The sequence below is a fragment of the Anomalospiza imberbis genome, chromosome 2 (assembly GCF_031753505.1).
Source record: "Anomalospiza imberbis isolate Cuckoo-Finch-1a 21T00152 chromosome 2, ASM3175350v1, whole genome shotgun sequence".
Classification (NCBI taxonomy): domain Eukaryota; kingdom Metazoa; phylum Chordata; class Aves; order Passeriformes; family Viduidae; genus Anomalospiza; species Anomalospiza imberbis.
Genome location: NC_089682.1, coordinates 55,431,449 through 55,459,103, shown reverse-complemented (window position 1 = coordinate 55,459,103; position 27,655 = coordinate 55,431,449). Strand labels below are relative to the sequence as shown.

Genomic DNA, 27,655 nt, shown 5'->3' with positions numbered 1-27,655 from the left:
CCGCCACTAACACCCCGGGCGTGCCGAGCCGCTGGCACCGCCCGAGCCGCGCTGACAGAGCCGTGCCTGCCGCGTTTGCTCGGGAAGCGCAAAGCAAACAAGCGGCTGCGGCCGGCCGGCCCGCTATTCCCAGGATGGTCCGCTGGCCCGCTATTCCCGGGATGGCCCGGCAGCGGCAGCGGCAGCGGCGGGAGGGGCGCTGAGGGGAGCGCGGGGAGGGGCGGCGCGGCGCCAGGGCGCCTGCGCGAGCGAGCGGGTGGGCGGCGGGCCGGGGGCCGCGGCGGGAGCGTGGCGGTGTGGCTGTGGCGCCGGGAGCGTGTCCTTGTCCCTGCGGCCCCGGGGGCGGTGGGAGGCGCGGGCCCCGTAAGTACGAGCTCCGTGTGCAGAGCCGGGCAGCGCGGTGAGGGGCTGCCCGTCCTGAGGGCGAGCGGTGGGGCTGCGCGGGCGGCTGGGGGGTAGCGAATGCCCGGCCGCTGCTTCGGTTTGGGCTCGTTAGCGAAAGGGCGAAGGGTGTTGGTTTCATCGCGCCTCCTCGGACTTGGAGCATCTGGTCCGTGGCCGAAACTGGGTCGTCTTGTGCAGCTCAGGACTTCCAGGGAAGTGCGTGTGGGAACCCCTCATGGAGCATCACAGGCAGGACTTGAGGGTGTGATCGTGCAAGTAAGTGTGCCGGGACGCAATGTTCATCGTAGCATAGCTTTACTGAAATAATTGGCAATAGTTACATGTGTAAAAATTGCGTAGCCGGTGGAAGTAGTTACTGTACTCGGGCTCCGGGATTGTAAGTCAGGAGGACGTCTGCAGTGCACTGGTTTTTGCATTTTAAGTACGCCTTTGGATGATTTTGTGTTAAAGTAAGTGCAGTACCGGATGTTATTTTCTCCATTTCACACGTGGAAACCGGAGCGAAGGCAAGTGATGCTCTTCACCAAACATTTTCTCGCTGACAGGACATAAATTATTTCACTTGCCGCTCCAGATGTTAATTTGGAAGAGCCAGAATGGTGACATTCGGCTTGAGAGGACACTTGCACAGGTTCACAGAAACTGTCATTTGACAAAAATACTCCAGATGATGATGGAAACAACTACCTGAAAGGAGGTTGTAGCTAGGTAGGGGTTGGTCTCTTCTCCCAGGAAACCAGTGACAGGACAAGAGGACACAGTCTTAAGCTGTGCCAGGGGAAGTTTAGGCTAGACATGATGAATAAATCCTTCGTAAAAAGAGTGATTGGGCATTGGAACGAGCTGCCGGGGAGGTGGTGGAGTTGCTGTCCCTGGAGGTGTTTAAAAACAGATTGGAAGTGGCACTTAGTGCCATGGTTTAGTTGATAAGGTTGTGTTAGGTCATAGGTTGGACTTGATGATCTCAAAGCTAAATCTGTGATTCTGTAAAATGTGTTTCCAGATGTTGAGGGGGAGCAGAAGTGGGGCTACTAGCACAAGTATTCCAGAAGGTTATATTTCTGAATCATAATATAAATACTTTAAAAGTAGAACTCTGATAAGATTTGAAACCTTGCAGACTTTAAGACTTTCACAGCATTTTGATAGTAATAGTCAAAAAGGAGAATATGTATATTCAATTTGTTACTAACGCTTGCTTATCTCAAAGAGTTAACAATGAGTATCTTTTGTGGATTTAACATTTTTTCTACCCCTTCATTTAACAGCTGTGGAAGTTCCCAAGAGACAGCTGAGGTGGTTTACAAGACAGTTTTCAACAGAGAGGTTTAGAGAAAAGGAAGGTGAAAGTTTGATGTCTTTGAGATAGTTACTATTAAAAGAACCAGAAGAAATAAACTTTAGGATCAGTTCACAGTCCTCAACTTAAATATTTACAGCTTTTGTCAGTGAAGTTGGTAGCTACATGAGATGCTCTTTCTCTAAGTATTTTTTTTCTTTGCCAACTCAGTGATGATTCTGTAGGTCTTCTGATGTTAATTACAAACACTGATTAAATTTAGAATACATAGAAGCACAACTTTGGGGTTTTGTATTATTCTCTCTCACTGCTCAGCTTGGATAATGTTTCATGAACCGTTTTTTAACAGTGTGAAGTATCACCTTTCATCCAAGATAATGCTACTGTGATAATGTAATGAATTTTCTTGATAAACACTTCCTTTAGGTATGATTGATCTTGTTTTTTATTTCTGTGGGTATTTCCTTGTCATTTTTGTAAAAGCTGTGTTTCATTTTCACAAATATGTTTCAGTTAGAAGTAAGATATTTGCTACTTCAACTTTGGAAAGCTTGGGGTTTTGTTTTTCTCTTTGGTTTGAGTTGGCAAATCCTTCTCTTTTAAATAATATGTAGGAGAAAATTAGAAATTGGGGGGTGCTTGATTGCTGGTTTTCTATTGTATGATCTTAGGTCTAAGTTAGCTTTATGAGTTCGGTGAACATGACTTTTGTTAGTTTGAAGGAGGTGTGCCTTGAGATTCTGTAGCCTGGTTGAATGATGCAAGAATTTGGTTAAAAACCTTTTTTTTTTTTTTTTTTTTTTTTGCAAATATGTAGTTCAAAAGTCACACCCAGCAGGTCTGCTGCTGGGATAGCTGTTTTTTTTTTTTTGCTTCAGAGACTAAAGGTTTTGCCCTGCATACAAATGGGAGCTTGAAAATATTTTAAAATTATGGGAGAGTGCTTCCTTCACTTTTTTTCTTTATAGGTTGCAACATATTTAGAGTGTTTTATAAGTGTTTTGTCTTCTGTTTGAAGTGCTTTGGCACGCCTACAAGTAACATGCCTTACAGCTACAATTGGGTCATCTTGGTGTCCTGAGAGCTGAGTAAATATTTATTTATCAGGCAGTGAATTGTGGGATAAAGTTGTCACGCATTATAATTCAGCTAATCCTTTTAAACGGATACAGTGGTGATTGTAAATGTGTACAGTTACAAGTAATAGCAATGTATTTGGATCTGGTGTTGGTGGGGTATCATCAGCACTGATCTTATGCTTACCCTCAGTCTTCAGTCCTGTAGTTGACTTCTGAACTCTTGCATCTAATTTTTTTCATCAGTGAGATGGGAAGGGATAAGACCTGCACAGTAATGAGAAGTGAAGGGTTGGAAAGGAGCCACTTCCCCCTGCTCTGCTTCTGAGTTAAGTATCATCCCTCTTGACCTCTCTTCTTCCTGGAAAGAGAGAGAGCCCGTCTGCTGCTCTGGTGAGGAGAGTTGGGGAGACAGGAGCTCTTTAGTCCTGAGAGGGTAGGAGAGGAGGAGCCCAATCACAACTCCCAAGCAGGATCTGGTTGGAAATTAGTAACTGGGTGTAAGAGTGATAAGTGGTCTTCCTCTGCCTGAAGTTTTACTGAGCTGCTTGTCCAAAAGGTTTAATAATATCCTGACTCTCAGGAGTATATTTTTTTCAAATTTCTTCTGCAAACATTTGATAAAATTTCTTGCTGCAGTGTTGTACTCGTTTTGAGCTCCAAAATGTTGTTCTAGGCCATATCACTTCCAAGGACTTTGAGTTAGAGCTCTTAAGTTATATGTTTGAAACTTTTCTATTGCATAAAAATCCATCTGCAGATTGGTTGAAAGCAGGCATAGGTGTAAATTGTGTTTTAACATGGGGAAGGTACCATACATTTAATAGCTTAACAAAGTCATGCCATCTGTGCAGCTTTTTGTTGGATGTCTTTGCTGAGAATTTGTAATCCTTACTGGGATAAGACTGCAAAAGTAGTAAAAAAGTAAATCTGTTCATGCCTAAGGAAGCTTTAGCTGGAATGTCTTTGGTGCAGTTCTTGTGCTGAAGCACCTTCATGAGAAACAACTGTTCTTAGTTATGCTTTCATAATACGTGTTCAACTCTATTAATTTTCTTTTTTTTTCAACTTTTTTCATAGATACTTGTAAACTGAAAATTATACATGTATTAAGTAGCCACAGGTCTACACTACTTCTGTATTGCTTTAGCTATCTGTGGTTGACACTTTCATTTAAAAAAATATATTGTGAAGCTGAAATAAGAATATGTGATACTGTAATGTAGTGGTTTTCTCAGATGTTATTATACTGTGCAGGAGAGAGTTGAGTGAGGAATTTGACCAGGAATGTGTTGAAGTGTTTTTGTAAAGTGTCAAGGCCTCTGGCCTCTGTCGTCTATACTGACTGATGCCCCTCCAGCAAGGCCACAGCTGCCAGAAGAAGACAGGGTATTGCTGAGTTGAGGTGACCTGAGCATTCCATTACACATGAGGTTCCTGTGTTCACAGAGATGTGTTTTATCATGTGTTTTTTTCAGGATATTCCACTCATCTTGGACAGGAAGGTGTTTTTAAAAAGTGCTGTATTGCTTAACAAATATTTCTGTGGTAAGCATGAGGGAGCAATGGGCTGTGCCAGAACTGTTTGCTGTATCCCTCACTCCGTCGCTTTGGCTGGGCTTGGGCTGACAGTGCCGTGTCTTACAGTGAGGTCAGTGGCTCAGCTGTAGTTGTGTAACAAGAGGGGCCATTCATAAATGTGTTTCTTGGCCTAGAGACGCTAGACTGCATTTCCTAGCGTAGCACCAGAGTTCACTGGGCCTCAGGAAAGTGAAAACTGTACTGCAGGATTGGAGTAGCACCCGCTCATTTGCTATGGCTGGGGAGAACTCTCTCACCAGAGTGTGCAGTAGTCAGTCTCATGTTGTAGCAGGAGGAGATGCCTTGAAAGAAGCTGCAGCCTCTGACATCCTGGCCTGGATCAGCAGCAGGGTGCCCACCAGGATTAGGATAGTGATTGTCCCCCTGTACTCAGCACTGGTGAGGCCACACCTTGAATCCGGTGTCCATTTCTGGGTCCTTCACTACAAGAAGGACGTTGAGGTGCTGAAACAAGTCTGGACAAGGGTAGCAGAACTGGTGAAAGGTCTGGAGCAAAAGTCCTGTGAGGAGCAGCTGAGGGAGCTGGGGTTGTTTAGCCTGGAGAAAAGAAGACTTGGGAGAGACCTGACCTCTCTTTAGAACTACCTGAAAGGGTCATTCTCTTCTCCCAAGTAACAATCAACAGGACAAGAGGAAATAGCCTCAAGCTGCACCAGGGAAGGTTCACATTGGATATTGGGAAACATTTCCTTATGGAAAGGATTGTCAAGTCCTGGAGCAGGCTGCCCTTTGAAGTGGTTGAGTTGCTGTTTCTGGAAGTATTCCCAAGTCTTGTAGATTTGGTGCTTAGGGACATGGTTTAGTGGTGGGCTTGGCAATGCTGGGTTAGCAGGTGGACTCAATGATCATAGAAGTTTTTTCCAACCTAGATGATTCTATAATTCTGTGACCTGCATTCCTTGTCCCCCTGCACTGTTGTGGCTTGGGAAGTGGATAAGGTGGGAATGAATGATTGAAGTTGAGCCTGGGAAGAAGGAAGTGGAGGGGAAGTGTACTTTTTGTCTCTCACCATCCTACTCAATTTTTAATTGACAACAAATTAATTTTCCCCAGGTTGAATCTGCCTTGTCAGTTGGTAATTGACCTCTGAGTCTTTACCTTCCTCTCTTCTGTTCCAGAGTGGTAAAGTGAGAGTCTAGCAGCCAGAAAATCAGGAACACACGCTCAAAGGACAATGGATTTCACATATACCAGTGCTTAGGGACTGCTGCATTTGTCTAATGCATTCCCTGTAGAGACAGTTGCTCAGCTCATTGATCATAAACCCGAGCAGGCTGGAACACGGGAATAGCACTCCTTGTTCAGGGTAACGTGGAGTGGAAGAACAATGGTGTCCCTGTTAGGGATATGCAAGATAATGAGACACTCCTATTTTCTTCTCTGTCCTGCATGCCAGAGTTAAAGATGTATGGGAAGTTCTTTTTCAGTGCTTTTCTGCTGTGATGTTCTCTTTTTATGTAATGGATTTATTGTATTTATCTGTCAAGCCTTTCCTCATTTACATCGTTGCAATTGCTTCTTCTGTGATGCCCACGCTTCTGGAGACAGTAAGCTGTGTAAGCTAAAATACCCAGGCTATTGCCCTGGTTTCAGCAGGGATAGGGTTAATTTTCTTCCTGGTAGCTGGAACAGTGGTGTGTTTTTTATTTAGTATGAGAATTAAGTTGATAACACAGGAATGTTTTGGTTGTTGCTGAGTAGTGTTTACCCCGAGTCATAGACTTCTCAGTTTCCCATGTTCTGCCAGTGAAAATGCTGGAGTGGCACAAGAATTTGTGAGGGGGCACAGCCAGAAGAGCTGACTCAAAATGGCTGAAGGAGTATTCCATACTGAAGGGCATCATGCTCAGTGTATCAGCTGAGGGGCAGCTGCTGGCCAGGGGCAGCTGCTCAGGGTCTGGCTGGGCATTGATGAGCAACTGCATCATGTCTGTTGTATAGTCTAATTATCATTATTGCCACAGTTATTCCAATTATTATTTTCTTCCATTTATGTCCTATGAAATGTTTTTTATCTCAGCCTGTGAGTTTTCTCACTTCCACTTTTCTGATTCTCTCCCCCATCCCACTGTTGGTGCAGAGTTGAGGGAGTGGCTGTGTGGTGTTGAGTTGCCAGCTGGGGTTAAACCACAGCAGTTATTTCCTGGTGTGTTAGGTATTCTTTTATCTTTTTTTTTTCTTTTTTTTTTTTTTTTTGGTTTGTAATTCAGGGAGTTGGAGCTGCCAGTACCTTTGTTCTTTTATATTGAGTAGCAAGCAGTTATCAAAGAATAAAGAGTGTGGAGCCAGCACATCTGTGTATCTCCTTGTATTCTTGACATAACTGGAGTATTTTAGCTGGCAGTGGCTGTTACTGTAATCAGGCCCCACAGGTGCACCTTGGTCTGTTTCTTTTTAACTCATACATTTCCTCTTTAAAATTGCCTTGTTCCAGGCAGTTTGTAGAATGTTACCTGTCGTTGCCTGGAAATATCTGTTATCGTTCTCCTAAAATAACCATTCCCAGTCAACTGTAAGCAGAACTACTGTTTTTCTGCTGGTTGTCTTATCAGGTTTTCTGACATTTTTCAGTGGGAAGTGTAGACAAAGGATTACAGAAGGTTGCTAGAAATTCTGCTTGCTTCCTAATCTAGCTAGCTCCATGTTTTCATGAGAGCTTGTGCTGGTGCAGAGAAATTATAGTTTGGGGACTGGACCAGAGAGAAAGATGAGATAGTGACAGTTGAGACCCAGACTGGTCTGGCTTTGTGACTGACCGGTTGAAACATGCAGTAGTGCTAAAGGTTTTTTCTGCACTACTGAGTGTCTGAAATGAGGAAGCTTTCCCCTGAAATTCTTGTGCAGTCCTGAAAATAGATAAGACCTTTGTGGCACAGAGGAGGTGCCACTGACTGGGGGAACCTTGAAATACCTACCTGCTTGGAATGCATGTATTGCCCAAAGGGTTCAAACAGGTTGGAGTTACAAGAGATTTAACACTTTGTCATGAGGCTGTACCTGTACTTTCTCTCCCATTCTTTATTGCAATCCACCTTACGCATGTACCCTGTTGCAATGCTGCATCCCTGGTAGTCTGAGGGAGCCCCAGGTGGGTGACATGACAAAGTGACACCTCTGTTTCAATCCAGCTGATCCCGTGGGGTTGCTAGAGGAGTTTTACAGGTCAGAGTGGTAGAAAAAGCACCAGGGAGGGACAACCTAGTAATAGGAAATTGCTTTTCATGAAAAGGGTCAGTGAGCCAGGCTGTTTGCATAAAGTAGACAGTAGGGACTGTCATCAGTGGGTATGTCTAGGTGATAACAGAGAGGAGCGTAGTGGGAGTACTAGGACTTCTCCACAGATATGGACAAGAGAGTGGGCAGCTTGATGTGTGTAAGAAGAATGACATCTCTAATGTTTAAATCTCCAAATGGAGAAGATGCCAAAAGGGCACTAATAGATTGTGGTTTTCTTTTAGGGGCAAAGGCTTGAGCCTTTGTGGGAATTATTTCTGAGCAGTATTGCTTCTTTCCCGTATGCCTGAGTGCCTGTGTGCTGGTTCTGCTGTGCTAGGAGGAAAGGAGGGAGGCTGGCTGCCATCCCGGGCTCGTTCATGAGCTGAGGGAGGGGCATGTGGGACAGCACCACAGAGCCTCTTTGGCCTGAGGAAAAGTGGGATGTGTTGGGTCTTTTATTTGTTTCTTTTTCCTTTTTATTTTTTTTTCCCATCCTGTGATACTGAGCTGATTCTTTCCTGCAGCCTGTGAGAGGTAACAGAGGTCTCTTTATGGTGTGGGGTTTCCTAGATGAAAAGTGTCTGCTGCTTGTGAAATGCTCTTGGTAAGTTCTTGGAGGGAGTGTTTGACAGGAAGAAGGGATGTGGCAGCAGCAGTGAGTTGTTTAATGTGCTTTCTTTATTCGGCTTGAAATTCTGAGAAGTGGAAAGGGAGTTTGTTTGGGGATTGGATTTATCTTTTTTGTTGATTGCTTTTCTTTTGAAATAGCACCATTTCTCTGCAGTTGGTGGGTTTTAAATAGGAAGAGGTAATAGGATTATGAAAGTGTCACGTAAAAGAAGTGTTAAAAGCTATTGGCTTAACGCCCTACAACAAAGAATCTGTTGAAAAGAAGGAAATGCCGGTGAAAGGAGCAGGTATAGACTCTTGTAAAACTTGAAGACTTTAACTATCCTGCATAGAAAAGCTCATGCTGTACAGTGATCTTTCTGCCTTGCCAGTTGTCGGGAATTTTAATTCCTTCTTGGTGGATTTCATGAAGAAGACTGCTACGCGTCCTGATGCACCCGGAGCTAACCCATTGCTGCTTTTGATTTTGGCCTAGATAAATAACAAATAATTGTCTGTTTAGTACAGAGCTGATTAAATGCAGTCCCAGGGAACTTTCATGCTTCATTTCCTGCTTGAACTTATTACACTTTTTAGAGTTAGGTTGAAGTGAATGCTTGTTGCTGCTGAACCTGTTCTGCTGCCTTTGGAATTTGTTCATGAGCTTGAGGAGCTTGCAGGGGCTTCTGGAAAATCCTGCATGGGAAATCTGTCCTTACTCGACCATGTGAAACAGGTAGTCAGAAAGTTGGTTTGTGTAAATTAAAAATTAATTTTCCTTTCATCAGATGAAAATATCTTTCACCCCTACAGGGTGAATAGTTGTAAATGTGAGCATATGAAAAGTAAAATTTAGGCACCATGTTCTCACTGATTATTTATACTGTTAAGCATAACTTTTTTTTTATAAGTAATCTAGACTTTAGCATAATTATCATAATGACAGTTTTTATCTAAAAATTTATCAGGGAAAAATCAGTGTTTGGAACATAATGAGTTTTTATCAACTCCAGTTACTTACCAAATTTTGTTCATAAGGTTACTTTCCTTCACTGATATCTAGATCAGGGCTATCAGTTCTCAGTCTTCTGGCTGATGCAGACTTTGTCTAGGAAGTCTGCATTGATGAAAAAGAGCAGCCTTTAGTCCAGTATTCCTGAGCATTTCTGAGCTTGGTAGTGCTACTGGCTTCAATGAGGAGCCAAATGCACAGGCTGACCCTGCAGCCTTTACATGGAAAACCAGCTTGTACGTGTGTTGCTTGCTCATTCTGTGCTTGCACAATGTGTCGGACTCCAATGCGTGTGTGTTTCTGCTGGGAAAACACCAGATGGGTGTGGACGGGGTTCTGATCTTCCTAGTTTGCTTCAGAAGAAGTCTTGTCCATGCTGGAACCTTGCTTACTATTTTGGATTGCCTGGATGGAAAAGGGCAAGTTAGGGCTTCATGTTTGTGCCATCAGGCTCAAGGATGACAACTGACCGCCACTGTTCCTGAAAGAGTCATACAGCTCTGTGTCCTGGATGGGTTCCTGCAGATAAAATATCTTACGAGCATTGCCAGGAACCTTCCAACAAGGAAGCAGCGTTTGGCATGTGATTCAAAACACATAGCAGGCTATAGAACTTGCATTGTCAGACAAGCTGCAGAGCACAGGGACAGTTGTTGGTACAGATGTGATATTGGGGAAGGCAGAACATGCACTATTTTTGTGCCTCAACATGATCAGGGAGCTATTTACAATTGTGTTACAGCATCTGTCTAGGTACGAGTATATCTGCATGTAGATGGAGACCTTTCACCTTTTCCATCAATTTCAGAATTCTGATTTAGGCCATATTTGCATAAGTGTGGCTTTTTCTGTTTAATTTTTTTCTGTTATGCATTTTGAAATGGGTACTGTGGTGGTTTTGACCTGTGGTCTGAAGGGCCATACCCTTCTAGCCAGCTGTAACTTTCTAAACTAGGTTTGGTTATGCTTCGCTGAGATTTTTTTTCACAAGAAAGTTGCGCTTTGTTTCCTATGAAAGTTTCTTTGGTCTGTTTTATGAAGGTCACACACAACTAGAGTCAGGTTTTAGAGCTATGGGAAGAGTTTAGTTGCACCACAAGTGTTCTTCCACCCATGGTTGAGGGTTGGTCACCCTGAGTTATGAAGTACAGGAAAAAAAGAACCATGTTTCCAGCTTCTGAGATACTATTGTTTCTAGCAAGTTTTGTTCAGTATCAAATTTTTGTTTGCACATGGTATAATGTATGACTAGGTGGCCTTTTTTCACCACCACTCCCAACCAATATATCAGCCATAATCCAGGGATATCAAATAAGAAAAGATGTGCTTCATTAACTACATAAGGAACAAAAGAAAGATGGGACGGGGGACTTTGGTTGCTCAGGATGTGGAAAGGACTCAGCTACTGAATGTCTCTTCTGCCTCAGTTGTTACTGTCAAGACTATTAAGGCTGGGGTAGGTTTTGCATGACTATTCTAATCAGTATTTGATTAAGACTATTCCCTTAATAATGATTTTATGTTATGTATTATAACTCTGGCTTTTATACTACTTCTCCAAGTATGGCTTTATAGCAGCAGGCCCTGAGCCTAACTTTTTTTTTTCTTTAACAAGAGCCAAGCTCTGGTCTTCTTGACTCTAGGTTAGCTGCCCGACTTGGCAACCAAGGTACTTTAGGCTTGCTGGTGAAAGATGACTTTTTTAACTGAAGAGTCCTTAGTGTGAAATGGTAACACAACACCCTCCAGAGGGGCAATGGCCAAGGATTTTTTTGTTTCTCTGACAGGCAGGTTCTTATTGAGGCTTAACTTCTTGCTTGTCCTTTTATTCTCAGTTATTGTCCTCTTAAGTTCCCAAGTTCTGTCTTTGGCAGGAGTCATAAAAGTGACAGCTCTTTACTTTCATCTTCATTCATAAGGGTACAGTTCTTCCACAGTTTTTCCTTCTCTGTTGGTAGAATCAGGTTTCCCTTTCTGTGCACATGCCATTCTCATGTTTCAGGGGAAAAAAGCCAGGCAAACAACCTTTTAACCTCTGAAGTAATAATGTAAGGTAAATTACTGTGTAAATTAATTCATCTGTGTTCTTCCATTTAAAATACCAAAACACCTTTGTGTGTCTGCATTTTGAAATACGTGCTGTATTCTCTGTAGATAACACCAAAAAATCAAACTGCAGGTTTCTGAAATGTGAATTATTGCCCTTCTGCATGAGCTCTGTGATGAGCTGAAGGTGACTAATGGTTGTGATCTTATGTGCATATGCTGTCCTGCTCAAGTGTATTTTAAGCAGGAACAGCATTGTGTTGCTGCCATAGAAGCCAGAGGAGATGTGAGTTTAGTTATTATGGGAAATTATTCACACTGACAGTAGTATAATGTGAAGATTTGTCAGAGACAAGTAACGTGAACTTTTAGTAGCAACTACTTTTATTATCTTGCAAAACTGACAAAGGAAATTCATATGTGTGAGATTTGGAATAGGAGTGGAAGAAAGTAGAAATAAGGTTGGTGCAGTAAATTCATAATTATGTCCATAATTTTAATATCCTAGTACCTTAGCAATTTTACACCTGCATGCTCTTCCTGATATTTTAACAAAAACAACAAAATATTTCAGAAGCTTCTTCTTCTGACTAATCCTGCTGACTGCCTCCTGGTGTTTCCTTATGTCTTTTCCAGGATAGTTAATTTTAACTAGTTAACAGATAGTTAATTTTTAACTTTAATCATGGACAAAATAATTTCTTACGGGGGAGAGCCCATTTGCATTAATTTGAGTACCAGCGGTGCGCAACTGTTTTAACTCTTTTTAAAGATTGTAGTCCATTTCTGGGAAAGTGGGAAGCTGTGAACATAGTAAACAACTTTTGATAGTAATTTGCTGCACGTTCAGTATCTTAACTTTTATGTTGTCCTTTTCAGTCCAGGTTAATCTGAGATGCACTTGGATTGGGTGATGGAGAAGGAAATTCCCTCCCCATGCATGCATTTGTGCAGTCACACCTTTGGTTTGTTTTGGAGAAAATTACACTCTTTGGGGAAAGTGCTTCACCTGATGAATGCTGCATAGTAGCTGAGAGGCCATGAAAGGCAGCAATGTAGATAATTCCATAGAAACTTGTAGGTAGAGTTTAGATAAGCAAATTCCAAGGTCTTTGATTTAATAATTACAAGCTAATATTACCCATGGTGCCCACATTGCTCCCAGAGGATTCATAGAGCTTATCACAAATTTCCTGTGTGCAGCTATTGCAGGGTGTAAACGGGTGGGAGAGGGAGGAAATTTTGTCCTTTTTTTGAGTCCCTTTACTTAGAGCATTGCTGTGTGTTGCATATGAATGGAAAGAGCAGGTTGGCTTTTCCATGAAGTGCCTGCCAGGAGGGACAGCAGCTGGTAATTCCCAGTGAACCCTGAAAGCTTGGGAGTTCATCTTGGTAGTCCTGGGTCAGGCTCCCGTACACATTCCCATGGGAATTCAGCAAAATTCTTCAGAAGACACCAGGCCTAAGCTAGTGGAAATGTGGAGTTACTGTACTCCTTGTGCCCGTGATATCTCTCCAGGGTCTCATGTACTTTAGAGGCTGGTATAAAATAACCTTTTCCATGTTTTTATGTTTCTTCTCTTTGATCTAGCCTGTTTCATGTGCATTGTCTTTAATCACTGCCTTTGCTTCATTTAGCATCAGTCCTTGTTCTTCTCAGAAGCTGCAATTTTCTTGTGTGTTTTCTATATCAGAGCTCTCTTTTATTAACATTTCTTTATTTCTTTGCTATGAGATGATAATAACAGCCAAAAGAAGTAGAGTGGTAACTGTAGTATGATGGCAGTGAAAGAGGAGCCCTTGAAAGAGGGCAGGAAGTGGAATAAAGCATTGGCTCCTTACATACATAACACTTTTGAAAAACTGAACCTTTCCCTTAAAAAGCAGGAAGATTTTCCTCCTTCAAGTGTGTGTGAGAGGGAGAATACTGGACAAAGACCCAAAAGGTGGTACTGACAGGGAGCAAATAAAGAATAATGATTTCTGATACCAGTCAGGTGTTACGGGTTTCACACTGCATTGTGCAGAGCAATGTAGCATCAATAATACTGTCTTTCAGAAGAAAAGAGTTTATTTCTGCAGAGATTCACGTGGTTTTCATTTTGGATGGGCTTTACTCATAGCCAGCAGAATCTCTTGCTTTGCAGCTGTTGTTAATTTTGGTAGGAACAGAAGTAATAAAACCTGTGTATTGCCAGGCACTGTCCACAGACATAACAGGGGGTAGTGGTTGCACTTTCTGATCTAAAAAAAAAGAAAGATTGAGACGGAAGAACAAAATAGGAAAGTAATTTGCATAAAATCATGCAGCTGATTTGTGGCTGAACTAAGATCAGTGTCTTGGTTTATGACCAGTTGTTAATACTTTCTGTTCCATTTGTGTATTGTCATTACCTGTTTTCATGGAATCTGTGAAGGTGTAGCAGTGGAGGTGGTAGAAACTAATTTTCTCCTTCCTTTTTTCTTTTTTTGTGGTCCAGGTTAAAGTCATATTTTGTGACATTTGAAGAGCAAACAATACAATGGCTCCATGAATTTCAAAACTGCAGGAAGTGTGGCAACCCTCCCTACCTCCAGCTTTACTTCCCTACTGTGACATTTTTATTGGGAGCTGTGGTTTCATCCCCACTGGATATGCAGTGACCTGCCTCGGCATCAGAGCAGAGGAAGCTGTTTGTGCATCAGGGAAAGCCATGGCCTTGGGCTTGAATGTTTTTAACCTCTTCTATAAGTTCAAAGTGTTGGTGCTTGTCACTTTATTTGTGATGGTGCTATGGACCACATTCGGTTACTTAGTGGACACCAGACAGGAAATTCCTAAAGCTAAGAGCATGGTGGAGTTTTTCAGGAAGGTAACTAGCCTGCAGCACAGTCAAGAGGAAGAGAAGATTGAATCCACTGCAGATGTTCCCATGGTGAAGTCATTTCAGAGTCCCTGCCCAGCTCTGTCACCATACCTGCGTAAGTGATGGTGTTTTCCTCTCCTCTCTGACAGGTTAATCCACTGTAGTGCTGCTGACTTCCTAGCCATATTCCAGTTGGATACCTTTCCTGTGAAACCAATACAGGCAGCACTCCTGGGTGAGGGAGCGTCTTGTGGCACCCAGTGCCTGTGCTGGGTCTGGCTGGGACAGCAGCTGGTGCTGCACTCTGCATTTGTTGATAAAACAGCTTTGGTAATACCCCAGTAACTTGGCTACTCTGAACAGTGTTTGCACTCTGATGAGGCTTTGTCTCTGTCTGTCCTGGCCCCCTGAAATCCAGAGGGGTGAGCAGGAGGCTGGGAGTGGACACAGCCTGGACTGCTGACCCCAGCTGACTGCAGGGGTATTCCACACCCTTTGTCTGTGCCATTCATCATGGTCAGCAGTAAAAGCTCAGGGAAAGGAGGAAGGAGGGATGTTCATGGTGGCAGCATTTGTCTTCCCAACAACTGCTGTATGTTCTGAAGCCCTTCCCTGGATGTGGCCAGACACCTGCCTGCCAACAGGGATTAATGAAGGAATTTTTCTTTTTCCCTTGCTAACATGTGCATCTTTTTCTTTTCTAAGAAATCAAATTATTTTTGTCTTAACCACAAGTGTTTTCATCTTTCCTCAGTTTTTTGCTTTTTTATTATTAAATATACTTTTGTGTCTCTGTATTGACAATTGAAGGACTTCGCAACTAGTGCTAACTTCTGGAGTTAGCACTAATTATGATGAAGGTTCAAATAGGTGACTGTTTTCTTGGTTTGGGCATTTTTATTATTCTACTTTTTTCTTGGCTTGGTACTGCTAGCAGCACCAGGCTCCTGCTTTGCATCATTATCATATCATTATCTTCATTATCAGTATCATGTAATTATCTTCTTTCTCTTCCTTATTGTGAACCTGATTAGGGATTTGTTTGGGAAGCTAGATTATTCCTTGTTCCCTGATGTAGTACAAAAACCTTCGGTCTCCCTGCACACCCTTGCCCTGACCCCAAGACACATTTGATTAAGTAAATGCAGCAATGTCTGTAGCCTTCACAGTTGCCTGTATTGTACTTTTTCATGGGCTTGCTGAGTCTAGAGGAGCTGGGATTATAGCTTAGTGCAAGAGAAGGGATGAAAATTTCATTTGGCTACAGAAAGCCTTGCTATGTTTTATCTTAACTAATTTATAGCCTTAATCCTGTCATGGTTTTTTTTTTTGTGCTTTAGGTACTGATGACTTCTTATAACCACAGTGCTGTGTCACTTTCCACTTTCTTCTCCTTTGCTTTGCCCTGGCAGTCATTCCTGGACAGTCCTTCTGCAGTAGCTTAGAACTTCTCTAGGGTTTTTAAAAAATATTTTTATTTTATTGCCACTACTTCACAGTCAGTTTAAGCAACTAACATGCTTTACCATCCTCTCCTTCCACTGCCTGCATAGAATCCTTGTAGTACTGCTTTTCTCTTGGAAGCGCAGGGAAGCTAGCTGGGGCTTGAACCTGGGTTTCTTACACTGATTACATAGTGCCTCATTACGTGACTGGACCAGCCACAACCTGAAATGACTCAGGAAAGTTTCTTGTGCTTCTCTTACAGGAGGTGCCAGCAAACTCTCCTTCAAACCATCTGTTACACTGGAAGAGGTGCAAAAAGAGAACCCTCAGGTAGCCAAGGGCCGGTACCACCCTGTGGAGTGCTCAGCCCTGCAGCACGTGGCCATCCTTATCCCACACCGCAACCGGGAGAAGCATCTGCTGTACCTCCTGCAGCACCTCCACCCCTTCCTGCAAAGGCAGCAACTGGATTATGGCATCTATGTCATTCACCAGGTGAGGCAGCTGTGCAGAGCTGTTTGGGTGAGGGTGATGGCTGTGCCCTGCAGCCTGGGGAGGGGCTTCTGCTGCCTCTGCTGTCTGACATCAGTCCTCCAAGCCTGCTTCCAACAATTCAGCTTGCTGAGGGATGCAACAGTGCCTGCAGCCACTGCTGGTGGCATTCCTGGATCTCAGAGCTGGGGAGTATTGGCAGTGTCTTTCACTGGTGTTAATTTCTCTGTCTAAGTAACTTCTGCTCACCTGAATGTCTCAGCAGAACAGCAATAAAAGTCATGGCACAATATTTTTACTTGGAATTAATTGTTCTTTCATTGTTTAGAGTCATCATGTGGCCTCTAGAGTGGAAAAATGAGGGCTTTTTTTCTGCATTAATATGTAGTATAATCTTACATTTACTGGCTCATTCTAGCAGGAAGCAGTGGTTAGGAATAAATTATTGGCAGAATGGGCATATCTTTTTAATTTATTGAAATATGTGAAGTGGAGAACTGCTGTTGTCATGTTAGCAAAAAGTAATACAGAAGTATGGAAGTTTTGTCTGAGTGCAGCAGTGTCAAGACTGAACTTGTTCTCTCTGAGATTGTGCTTGGAAGGGTGGAAGCTTTCACATTGCTTTTCCATGTAGATAGGCATGCCCAAAGACTGGAAAGTGGGTCTAACAAAACTCTTCTGGGACAAATCCATTTTTTCTCTTGATTTGTGATGCCGTTGGTTGTTCTAGGTCTCTTTTGAGGGAAGACAAACAGGATTTAACTGTTAAAATACACAGTCTGCTTTGGAGATAGATTAAATGGGCTGTTTGTAATTTCTTCTGTGAGCCACTGGAGGGCTTACTCCAGATTTCTTCTTTATGGGCTGCTTTTAACATCTCTAAAGTCCTGCTTCTCTAAATGTGTGCATACATGAGTGCTGCACTCAAAACAATGTGAGTTTGTAATCCCTAAATTTCTTTCCCGACCTAAGTTTGTCTTGTGGTCAGTGTTTTTCTTCCATAGAAACAAAGGGAGACAGTTCTGTCCTCGATAAAAGATGAATAAATTTTGCTGTTTGTTCAGTATGTTCTCTTACATGGAAAGCCGTGTCAGCTGGCATTTGGCTGTTGTGGAGGCTTGCACTGATGAGGAAAACAGAACTTAAGCAGATGAAAGAGGCTGTCCTGAACTTAGCTGGGTTTGATACTCGGCGCAAGTGATGTTTTCCAACTGTACCTTACCAGACATCTGATTTGTTCTGTTCACTCAATAACCTATGTTTTTATCCCCAGGAGGAGACTGTCTCATGGGTATTTTTATATATGGGACATTTTAAGAAAAACAAAACACACACACACAAAAAAAAAAAAAAAACATTCAGAAATTTGACATCCTGATTTTGGGTGAATTGTATCTAAATTTTGTACTGGAAAATTTCTCTCCAAAGGATGGATGCAATTGATTATCCATCTCATAATTTCTCAGAATAGGCACCGTATTGTATTTTTCAGACTGCAGGTATGGAGTCATAAATCCCGTAAATCTTCATTCTGGAGCAGATGGCTGTTTTAGTGAACAAATCCTACTTTAGAGCAAAGTGTTACTTTTTAGAGCACTAAAACATGCTTTGTATCCAACAGCTTTTCCCTACAGCTCACCTTCTCTCAGCCTGGGGAGGCCAGCTTCTATCTCTTTTTCCATGGACCCTCTTTCTGTCCAGGCACCTTCTAGAAAATTTGCTAGAATTCCAAGCAGTTTATTTTGAAAACATTATCTTAAAAATTATTCTTTCAAGTACACAGGTTCCTTGCTCTGGAAAATGACTGTCCTGTCTGTGTCTGGGAGGGCTGGGGTTGGCCCTCTGGTTCCCAAGTGGGAACTTGAGGCAAATCCTCGCTTTGTCCTCAAGAGCAGAAAGCCTTCTGCAAACTGGTACAGTGTGCAGCCAGGTAAAAAATGGAAATAGCAAGATAAGCACATGTCTTGCTCCAAACTGAATGTTGACTTGATAAGCTTAAAAACATGCATGGTGTGTGTGGATATACTTGCATCTCAGAGGTGAAAAATGAGATTTTTGAAAAGCAAATACTAAGTAACTTACAGCAAAAGCAAACAATGAAGACTAGTAAAAAAGTGAAGCTCTGTGCTAGGAGCATGTCCCCTGTAACAGCATCGTCAGGTTATAGGTAGGAGGTACAAATGAAGAGACCTGCTTTTCACTCCCACTGTCACTTATGTGTGAGCTGAGGAAATACAGGGAACTCTCAGCATTGCTGTCTTCCAAGCTGAGGGGACAGGCATAAATCATTCATGGCAAGGGCTCTGATATCTAGAGACTAATTAGCATGGGATTAACATGGGGGTTTGGTTTGGTTTTGCTTTTTTAAAAAGAACTTCCATGAGCCTTACTGACACAGTTGTATAGAACACCAGTTTCTAGACTGTACTGGTACCTCTTCTGCTGTGGAGCCTGATGGTAACTCCAGGACTGGGACAGAAGGGCAGTTAAGTCATGGAGCAGTCACACTTGGGGTACCCAGCTAAGTACAGGCTTTCCTGGCCCTGGCTGGGAGTGTTTGTGATGAATAGAGGCTGGAGAAACACTTTGCACTGTTGGCCACTCGGATGCTGTGCCCAGTGTGATGGGGCACTCTGTGCAGTTACTGCTCCCAAGGTGCTGGAAAAGCCACATGAGCATGGTTGCAAACCATGCAATCAGAACAAATGCCCGGGAGCAGCTCTGGTTCAAAAGCTGTGGCACTTTCTTCAGAGTTGTTTTTTCCCATTCTTTTCCACAGGCTGGCAACACCAAATTTAACCGAGCCAAACTGCTGAATGTAGGATACCTAGAGGCCCTAAAAGAAGCAAACTGGGACTGTTTCATTTTCCATGATGTGGATCTGGTGCCAGAAAATGACTTTAACATTTACATGTGTGACATACAACCAAAGCACCTTGTAGTTGGCAGGAACAATACTGGATACAGGTAGGAAACCAGGAATATGGAAAGAATACCAACAGGGAAATGCCGTCTTACTGATAATGTTCCCCTTCTGATGGAGCTGTGTGCTGGTATCTACCCTTCCTCATGACACAAGGTTTCTGATGGTAATACTTCACCTCTCTGGAGTACAGAACTGGACAGACACCTCTGCAGTCAGCCCTGTGGTCACCTGCACAAATGATCATTGTCATTGCTCTGATTTCTGGAGTTGAATTAAGGGGTGTTTCGAGAGGAAAGCAATGTGCCAGAGGTTGTGCAGAGACCTTCTGGCAGAGCTAGATACACATTTGCAAGTTTTCCTGATCCTGTGATGGGAGGATGTGATCTTACTGTAACTTACTTCTGCTATTGAAGAGGTAATGTCTGATATTGAGAGCTCAAGCGTGGGAATTTGCCAAGGCATAGGACTGTCCTTTAATTATTTGACTGAACAGTGTATAACACAGGATCATTCTGATTTTTAAATGAGTGCCCTAAGTGCTCATGTGATATAAATAGTTCAAAGTCCAGTTCAGTCCACCTCAGAGAGAAAAGGCTCCTGAGCTTGGTGAATTTAATCACTAAAAGAGTTTTCATTGAACTTGTTTCTTTCAAGTTTCAGTTCATGTCACGTCACTCTAAATATTGATTAGAAGTGAGCTTTTCAAAAGCTGATCTCAAAGTACTTTGAAGTAAAGCTCTGGTTTGCTTCTGCATTTCCTTTGTTAAATATATGAGAAAGAGGTGGGATGTGCCAATACGGACACAGAATAATATTCACTTTCCAGTCATTTAGTGAAAACTGGAACAAGTACATACGTACTAGGCTTCTGACAGAATTTTGGAGCACTTGCAGAGCCTTGCAGAGTATTCCACTGGAATGCTGGTGGCTTGAATTTGATAATTCCACTTGAATTGATAATTAATACTTTATCTGTGTCACTGCCTGTGTTTACACATCCATGAAGTGGGGTTAATAATGCTCTGCTTCCAAGGCATGTCTGAAGGAATTCAGATTCTGAGCTCAAGAATGATACTTGAACTGAGCTGATACCACAGGTTGAAATCCTGGTTGGGTGACCTCAGTGTTTTGCTACAGCTGAGGTGAGCATACTGGGACATGTTGCTCAGATGAGGCAGGGAAAACGGAACCCATCCATGTTCTGTATTAACACAAAATGGGCAGAAATGTGGGTTGGTTTGTATTTTGTGGGATATTATTATGTTTTGGTTTGGTTTTGGGCTGTTTTTTGGGGGAGGTGTTTTTTTGTTTGTCTGTTTTTTGGTTTTGGGGTTTTATTAGTTTCCTGGTGTAGGGTGGGGGGAATTATTTTTCTTCCGGGGGCTATATTCTATTGTGATGCAGTGTGCAGTAATCTCAGTAGCTGTGTGCCTTTGGAGATCCAGTACCTTATCTTTAGCTACATAAACTACAGCTCAGCTTTGGATTCTTTTAGATAGAAGACTTATATATTAAACTTTGAAGATAAGGTTGGGAAAACTCTTCTCTTTTAATTAAGGTTTTTGTTTGACACTAGCAAAACATTTTTTCCTCCTGACCATTCCTATTGTATGTATTCTTCAGTCCAATTTTAAGCATTCCAAAAGAGCTGATGTTCTCTTGTCCTCAGGGAAGGGGTGGTTACATGGGTTCTTACAGAGATGCATTTTTGCAGGTGATGTCAGCTGGGAGCAAGTTATGCCTGGGCCCTGCCAGTTCTGTGCTGCCTGAGAAGGGTTGAGTGGGCAGCACTGTCCTGGTTACAGGATCACAGAATGGATGGGGTTGGAAGGGACCTCTGGGAATCATCCAGTCCAACCCCTCTGCCAAGGCAGGGTCACCTAAAGCAGGTGACACAGGAACTCAAGCAGGTTTGGAATGTCTCCAGAGAGGGAGAGTCCACAACCTCCCTAAGCAGCCTGTACTAGTGCTCTTCCACCCTCCATGGAAAGAAGTTCTTCCTCATGGTGAGGTGGAACTTTTTGTATTTTAGTTTATGGCCATTGCTCTTCATCCTGTCAGTAGAAACCATTCAAGGGTCTGGCACCATCCCCTTGGCACCCACCTTGCCAATATTTATTTGCATTGATAAAATCCCCTCTCAGTCTTCTCCAGATTAAACAGGCCCAGTTCCTGCAGCCTCTTCTCATAAGAGAGATTCTCCAGACCCCTCATCATCCTTGTGGCCTCTGCTGGACCCTCTCCAGTAGTTCCTTGTCTTTCTTGAATTGTGGAGACCAGAACTGAACACAGCACTCCAGATATGGCCTCTCTAGGGCTGAGTAGGGGAGGAGAATCCTCCCCTCGTCCTGCTGGCCCCACTTCTCCCAGTGCACCCCAGCTCTGGATCCTTTGGTGTCTGCCTCTGCAGTGGCGTAGGGGAATTACGGGGTGATTAAGTGAGCAGTGGGGTGTGAGCATGGGAAGTCAGTCAGCAGGGCTGGGGAGGGCTCTGTCCTGCTGTTCCTGTTTATGGGACCTCCTTGCTGTCCATTCAATTTGTTTACTGTATTCCTCTGGAGTATCCATAGCAGAAGTCTCAAGGTAGTAATGTGTAATTAAAACCTGATGGAACTTCCTCTACCTTGTGGCTTGTCTCCGCCGGGGGGGAGGTAAAGGAGAGAGAACAAATCTGTTCATAAGTCAGGCCTGACCAACCTGATAGCCTTCTCTGATTTGACTAGCTTGGATGAGGGTGTAGTAGTGGATAATGTTTATCTTAGGAAGGCTTTCAACTCTGTCTCCCATAATGGCCCCACTGACAAATTGATGAGGTGTGGACAGTTAATTGGGCTAAAACTGCCGGAACTGCTGGGCTCAAAGGGTTCTTATTCAGTAGAACAAAGTCCAGCTGGAGGCCAGTCACTAGTGGTTTACACCAGAGTTTGATACTGAGGCTGGTACTAGTTAGTCTTCATCAGTAACCTGGAAGATGCAGCAGATGGCACCTTCAGCAGGTTTTCAGAGGACAGAAATCTCACACGGTTGGTTTATGTAGGTTTATGTAGCAGGGCCTTTGTCAGGCTGGAGAATGTGGCCAGCAGGAATCTGAACAGAGAAGTTGAAAAAGGGAAATGCAGTGTCCTGCACCTGGAGAGAAATAACTCTGTACACCAGTAGCTGCTGGAGGCCAACTGTCTGGAAAGCAGCTTTACCAGAAAGGACCTTGGGCCAGCTGTGTGCCCTTGTGACAAAGGCCAGAGGCATCTTGAGGGGGAAGTTATCAGCAGGTTGGGGGAAGCGATTGTTCCCTTCTACTCAGCAACCACGGACATGATACCTGGAATACTGCATCCAGTTCTGGGACACACTGGAGCAAGTCTGAGGAGAGCCTGAGAACATGATTAAGGGAATGTAGCATCTGACATGTGAGGGAGGCTGGGTGTGCTAGGACTGTTTAGCAGAGAGAAGGCAGAGGGAGATCTTGGAAATGTGTATGCATACCTGACGGAAGGGAGTAGAGACTCTGGAGCCAGACCCTTCTCAGTGAAAGGCAAGTGGTAATGGGCACAAACTGAAATACAGGAAATTCCACTTAAATATATGAAAAAGTTATTTTTTCCTGTGAGGATGGTCAAATACTGGAACATGCTTCCCAGAGAGATTGTGGAGTCTCCATCCTTGGAGATGCTCAGAATCTGACAGAACATGTTCCTCAGCAAGTTGCTCTAGCAGACCCTGCTCTGAGGACAGGGGTTGGGTTATGTGATCTCCAGGGGTCCCTTTGACATTCACAAGTCCTCTGTGATGCTGTGAGCAAAAATCAGCCAGGAAAAATAGTTTTGAGGGAGGTGGTGTTGAGGGTCTTGCGCTGGTTTATTTTCTCTTTTGGTGTTTTTAAAATTACGTGCATGGTAAGCCAAAAATAACAATAAGCACTGTCTGGCATGTCCAATGCCACAATGACTACTTTCTAGCCCTGGTAATTTGTTAATCTGTTTAGATTCACATACATGTAAAAATGTAATCTGCAGCCATGTGCCCATCATCTCTGAATGGGCTGGGGCAAGATAGTAGAGGCTGTGTTGTAATGTTAGCTTAAGGGCAGATACAGAGAGCATCATAGGAAGCAATTAGCAGAATGGCTAAGAGGACAGATAAGCATGACATGTAAACATCTTTTTAAAGTAGATGCATTTTTCAGAATGAGGAAGGTAAAAGTTATAAATTAATCTCCTTTAGAGCTGAGCTCTGTTACATTGGGTTACTAAGTAACTTGCACTGTACTTTACCTTGGAATTGCTATTGCAATATCCAGTAGCATACGTGCCCTTGCCTGTGAGCTGATTTCTTTCCAAGTTTTTCAGATTCAGCTCTAAGATAATCAATGGCTCGCTGTTGTTATTGCAGAGCTTCCACTACATTAGTGCATAGCTTTCTATACCTGAGAGTCCCTGAAATGACATATCTGCTTGGCTGGTAGGGGAATTGTGTAAAGAGAGAGAAGCTTCTGAATAAGACTCTGTTCTCTCAGTTGGAGAGGTAATTTTTTCTGGCCTAAAGCAAATCACCATCTTTTTGTGAAAAGAGAACAGGACCAGCTTTTAAGGATCTGTGCACCCTTAACTCTGTGAAAGACAAGTCTAGATCTGGAGTATCAGGGTGATGTTTTCATTGTTGATAGAATCTGACTTTTAATTTTTCATTCTCTCTTCTTGTACCTCTAGGTTACGGTACCGGGGATATTTTGGAGGTGTAACTGCTCTTACAAGAGATCAGTTTTCCAAAGTGAATGGATTTTCTAACAACTACTGGGGTTGGGGTGGAGAAGATGATGACCTTCGAATCAGGTAAACAATGAGGAACTAGTTTTAAGAAATTTTGAAAATTGACCCAATTTCTCACTGAGCCTCCAAGAGCAAAACACCCCAGGGGCCTTCATTCAGAACAGCACTGAACAGTACTGCAGTGGAGATGTGAAGTCCAAGATGCAGTTCTGTGAGCAGTTTTCTCTTTGCAAGGGTTAGGTATGTCTGATGCCTAATCCTCTTCCTCACAGCACTTTTGGCTGGGTGTGGGTTAAGTTATTTGGTTTGGTTTGGTTTTGTCTCAGACACACAGCATTTGTATTCTTGCTTGGAAATCGGTTATAATTGAAGTCTGGAGTGTGGTTTGCCAGAGATGCACAAATGTATGGAGTTCCAGTGCTTGGCTAGAATATGGGAGTGTTTTGGTGGGACTGGGTGTTTTGCATTCATTGACTACTGGATTTACTCCAAGAAGGGCTTAGTTTGTATTTGTGTAGTGTTGATTATAGTGAAGATAGCAAATAACTTGAATTTTAGAAAGGCTACACATATATGTATATGCCCTTTGCTCTTGTGAAAACTCATTTTGCAGATGTACCTCTCAAAGTAGGAGAAACCTGTTGGCTGGAGAGGTTTAGTGGGACAAAGAAGTCAGCCAAACTTTTATGTTGATCTTTTGCCCTTTGCTTAGGAATAAACCTCTAATCCTGCATTGCTATTAGTAAATGGAGAAAAAACCACAAGCAAACAGTAGATAAGAACCCACAACTCCACAAGCTCTGCTGGCAGAGCCTGTCAGTTTGTAACTTGGTTTATACTCCGTCATTTTTAACTTGTTATCCTTTTCGGTTGCTTAAATATGCAAACAAACATTTTGGGGACATAAAATTTATATCTCTGGTGATGTTATGTAAATACACAGGGGATAAAGTGTGTTAGAAGTTAGGAACTTACAAATGAAAAGTGTTTCTCGGTGTCAGTTCAGCAGATTGCTCAGCTCTGTCTGAAGAAATCTGAAAGGTCTGCTGCAGGTATGGGTTTCTGTCACCTAACTACAACTATTTTTTCCTTCTTACTCCTGCCTAGACACACCAAATTCTCTATGACCTCCTGGGAGCTGACTTTTATAGTTTAGGGGGTGGCTTGGTGCTATTTTATTCCCTGGCTTCCCATGGGTGATAGTTGTTTCAGATGTTCCCATGGGCAGCAGGACAGCAAGATTTACTTAGAGTCTCTGTGATGTTTGCAAAGGGTTGGAAACAAGTGATGTTTTTGTGTGGCACCTTTGTAACTTTGCAGCTCTTGCGGTCTTGGTGGGGAAACCCAGTCCTGACCCAGCGTGTGCTCTGCAGCTGGGCTGGGCTGGTGACCGAGTTTGCAGGGGTAGGTGATGGCAAGCTTGCTGTCTGGTGGGTTGCTGTGCAGAGATCCTTGGAGCCTTCCCGAGGGAAGTCAGTAGATGGCAGCATTTCTTCGGTGCTCTCAGAATTCGGGGCCGGGGACTCTCACATTCTGCTGATCCGCCTCTGGAACAAAGGTGATGGTCTCGTTTGGGCCCCCTCCTGAGGCGTGTATCACAGAGAGATTCTTTAGATCATTGGTTGTAGTTGTTTGATAATTTACTGCTATAAAGTAATGGAAGTCTGTAAGGGGCTGTTTTTTCAAAACTTGGTTTCCTATTTTTCTTTCAGCTGATGAGTGACTAGCAAAGAGGTGGACTATTCCTTAATTCCCTTGTCATAAAGTTTCTTTCTTTCTGCTGTCAGGGCAAAGCTGTGCTCCACAGATATATGTAAGGTCAAAAGCTCCAACTAAGTGCCTCATTTCAGACATTTAAGTCCATGCATAGGGCTCAGTGCTTCTGGCATTGTTCTCAGAAAATTTTCTTAATGTGAACAAATAAAAGTTTTGCAGCTGTCTGCCAGCTACTAAAAAAGAAAATAAGCTTTTAATTTATTTTTGAAGAACTATCAAGTATAGGGGTTTTATTGCAAGGGTTGAGACGAACTTGTTGCAGAACATGTGGAGACTTGCTACAGGCAGTACAGAGTAGTCTAGTCAATACTGATATAAATTTGCTCCGCTGTATAATGAGTGCTTAAAACTCTACATCTCTACTCTAAGTAGTTACCTGCTTCTGTTCAAAAGATAGGTGTATCTGTCACCCCCCCCAGCCTGTTCTCCAGGAATGCAACTCTGAGCCTCATTTCTCTGGCAAAATGGGTTGTGGAAGAGATGCAGATGAGTTTTTACAACTCTCTGTATTTACTTCCACAGCATCTACAAGAGATGAAGCCTCCAACTACTGGGTTTTTTTCATTAACAGCTGGTGTTGTCTTCCTCACAATACTTCTTCTTGTAGGGTTGAGATGCAGAAGATGAAAGTGGTGAGGCCACCTGCTGATGTGGCCAGGTACACAATGATCTTCCACAACCGTGACCATGGTAATGAGGAGAATCGAGAGAGGTGAGTCAAGAACAGGTTTCTACCTTGCACTGTCATGGTCTGTGGCTGAGCCAGGCACCTGGGGGACAAGGTCTTTGCTCCAGGCCAAAGAAGCTTTTTGTGGTACCCAGAGACTCTAGGGGACACCACTGTGACAACACAGTTCACAGCTGGCAGCTGTTTTCTCTACATGAGATCTTCCTAGAACTGACTGGGTGGTGTTCCCTACAAACTTCCAAAATTACACTTACATAGGTATGACTAAAGCATGATTTCAGAGATTGAGCCAAAGGATTTTTCTCCCCATATGTGATTGTGCTGAAAACAGGAACAACAGGACTTTGTATTTCCAGTAGATAAAAAATAGCAGTAGCTTTGCTTCCACATTTACTACCATTGGGAAAGAGCTCAAAACTCCCGTGCACGTCAGTGATGATTTTTCTCCTCTCTGTCCTCAGGATGAAGCTTCTCCGTCAGGTCTCTAGAACATGGAAGACAGACGGGCTGAATTCCTGTTCCTATAAACTGCTCTCTGTGGAACACAACCCATTGTACATCAACATCACGGTGGACTTCAGTGTGCAGCCCAAGGTCTCATAGGGGCCAGCACCTCCCAAGTTACAGGAAATGGCAACAGATCTCCTTTGTGGCTGCTGTTAGAGCAGATAACTTCCAGCACCTGCTTGGAAGAGTCCTTCAGTAGCACAGGAGCAAGTAAAGTGTTCCTTCACAGCATCTCATTGGATGGTTGAGAGTTTCCTTTGGTGAGGACTGGAGTTATGGACTTACCCAAGGGACAGGTCCTCATGTTCTTCTATGCACTTTTTGCTGGGACATTTTTATAATGTGTCCTTGTTTGGGCTGGTCCAAGGACTTGAACCAAGTCCCTGAAAAAATATTTTGTTTTGCAACTGTTTCTAAAGTTATTTGTGGTCTCATTAAAAGCACAATAATTCTTCAAGAACTACAAACTCGATGAGAAAAGTTACTTTTTCTGGCCTAAGGAAAAACTGCTTATGTGTGATGGAAGGGCAGTAATGGTAATGGGTAAGGAGATGTTACAAATTTCTCAATAAATGCAGTCCACTGAACTCCAGTGTGTCTCATTCTTCACACCACAGTGTCTCCTGCTGCGGGACTGCTGCCCTGTCCCATGGCAGTGATCAGTCTCATTCTGCAGCAGGATGCCTGTTACTCTCCAGGGACTGGGAAGGAAAGGCAGTGGCCAGCTGTGTTGGAGGGGGAGAAATTCCACTCCATATACTTTAATGCTTTGGGCCACACTGTTAGCAGAGTGTGTATTTGTATACATACCCAGCCCATTATCATCTGTGAGTCTTGCTTAAGAAACAGGTGAAAGGCTGTGGATAACCAGCTGTTCCACTGTGCTGCTGCATTTGTGCAGAAGTCTTGCTTAGAGCACTGGACTTACTGCATTGTATTTAA

The 27,655-nt window shown here is 43.2% G+C and overlaps 1 protein-coding gene across 2 annotated transcripts; it reads left to right on the top strand.

Moving 5' to 3' along the window:
• The first annotated feature begins 258 nt into the window (after positions 1 to 258).
• Positions 259 to 27,300, top strand: B4GALT4 (beta-1,4-galactosyltransferase 4). 2 transcript variants are annotated; one of them, XM_068181157.1, is made up of 7 exons: positions 259 to 363; positions 13,747 to 14,227; positions 15,821 to 16,053; positions 18,830 to 19,017; positions 23,683 to 23,805; positions 26,126 to 26,230; positions 26,668 to 27,300. In XM_068181157.1, exons 2-7 carry the CDS (start codon positions 13,960 to 13,962, stop codon positions 26,807 to 26,809), a joined length of 1,059 nt encoding a protein of 352 aa, XP_068037258.1. In that variant the 5' UTR covers positions 259 to 363; positions 13,747 to 13,959; the 3' UTR covers positions 26,810 to 27,300. The 2 variants fall into 2 exon arrangements, with proteins under 2 accessions (XP_068037258.1, XP_068037257.1); XM_068181156.1 differs by lacking the exon at positions 259 to 363 and having other exon boundaries at positions 13,742 to 14,227.
• The last annotated feature ends 355 nt before the right edge of the window (positions 27,301 to 27,655 follow it).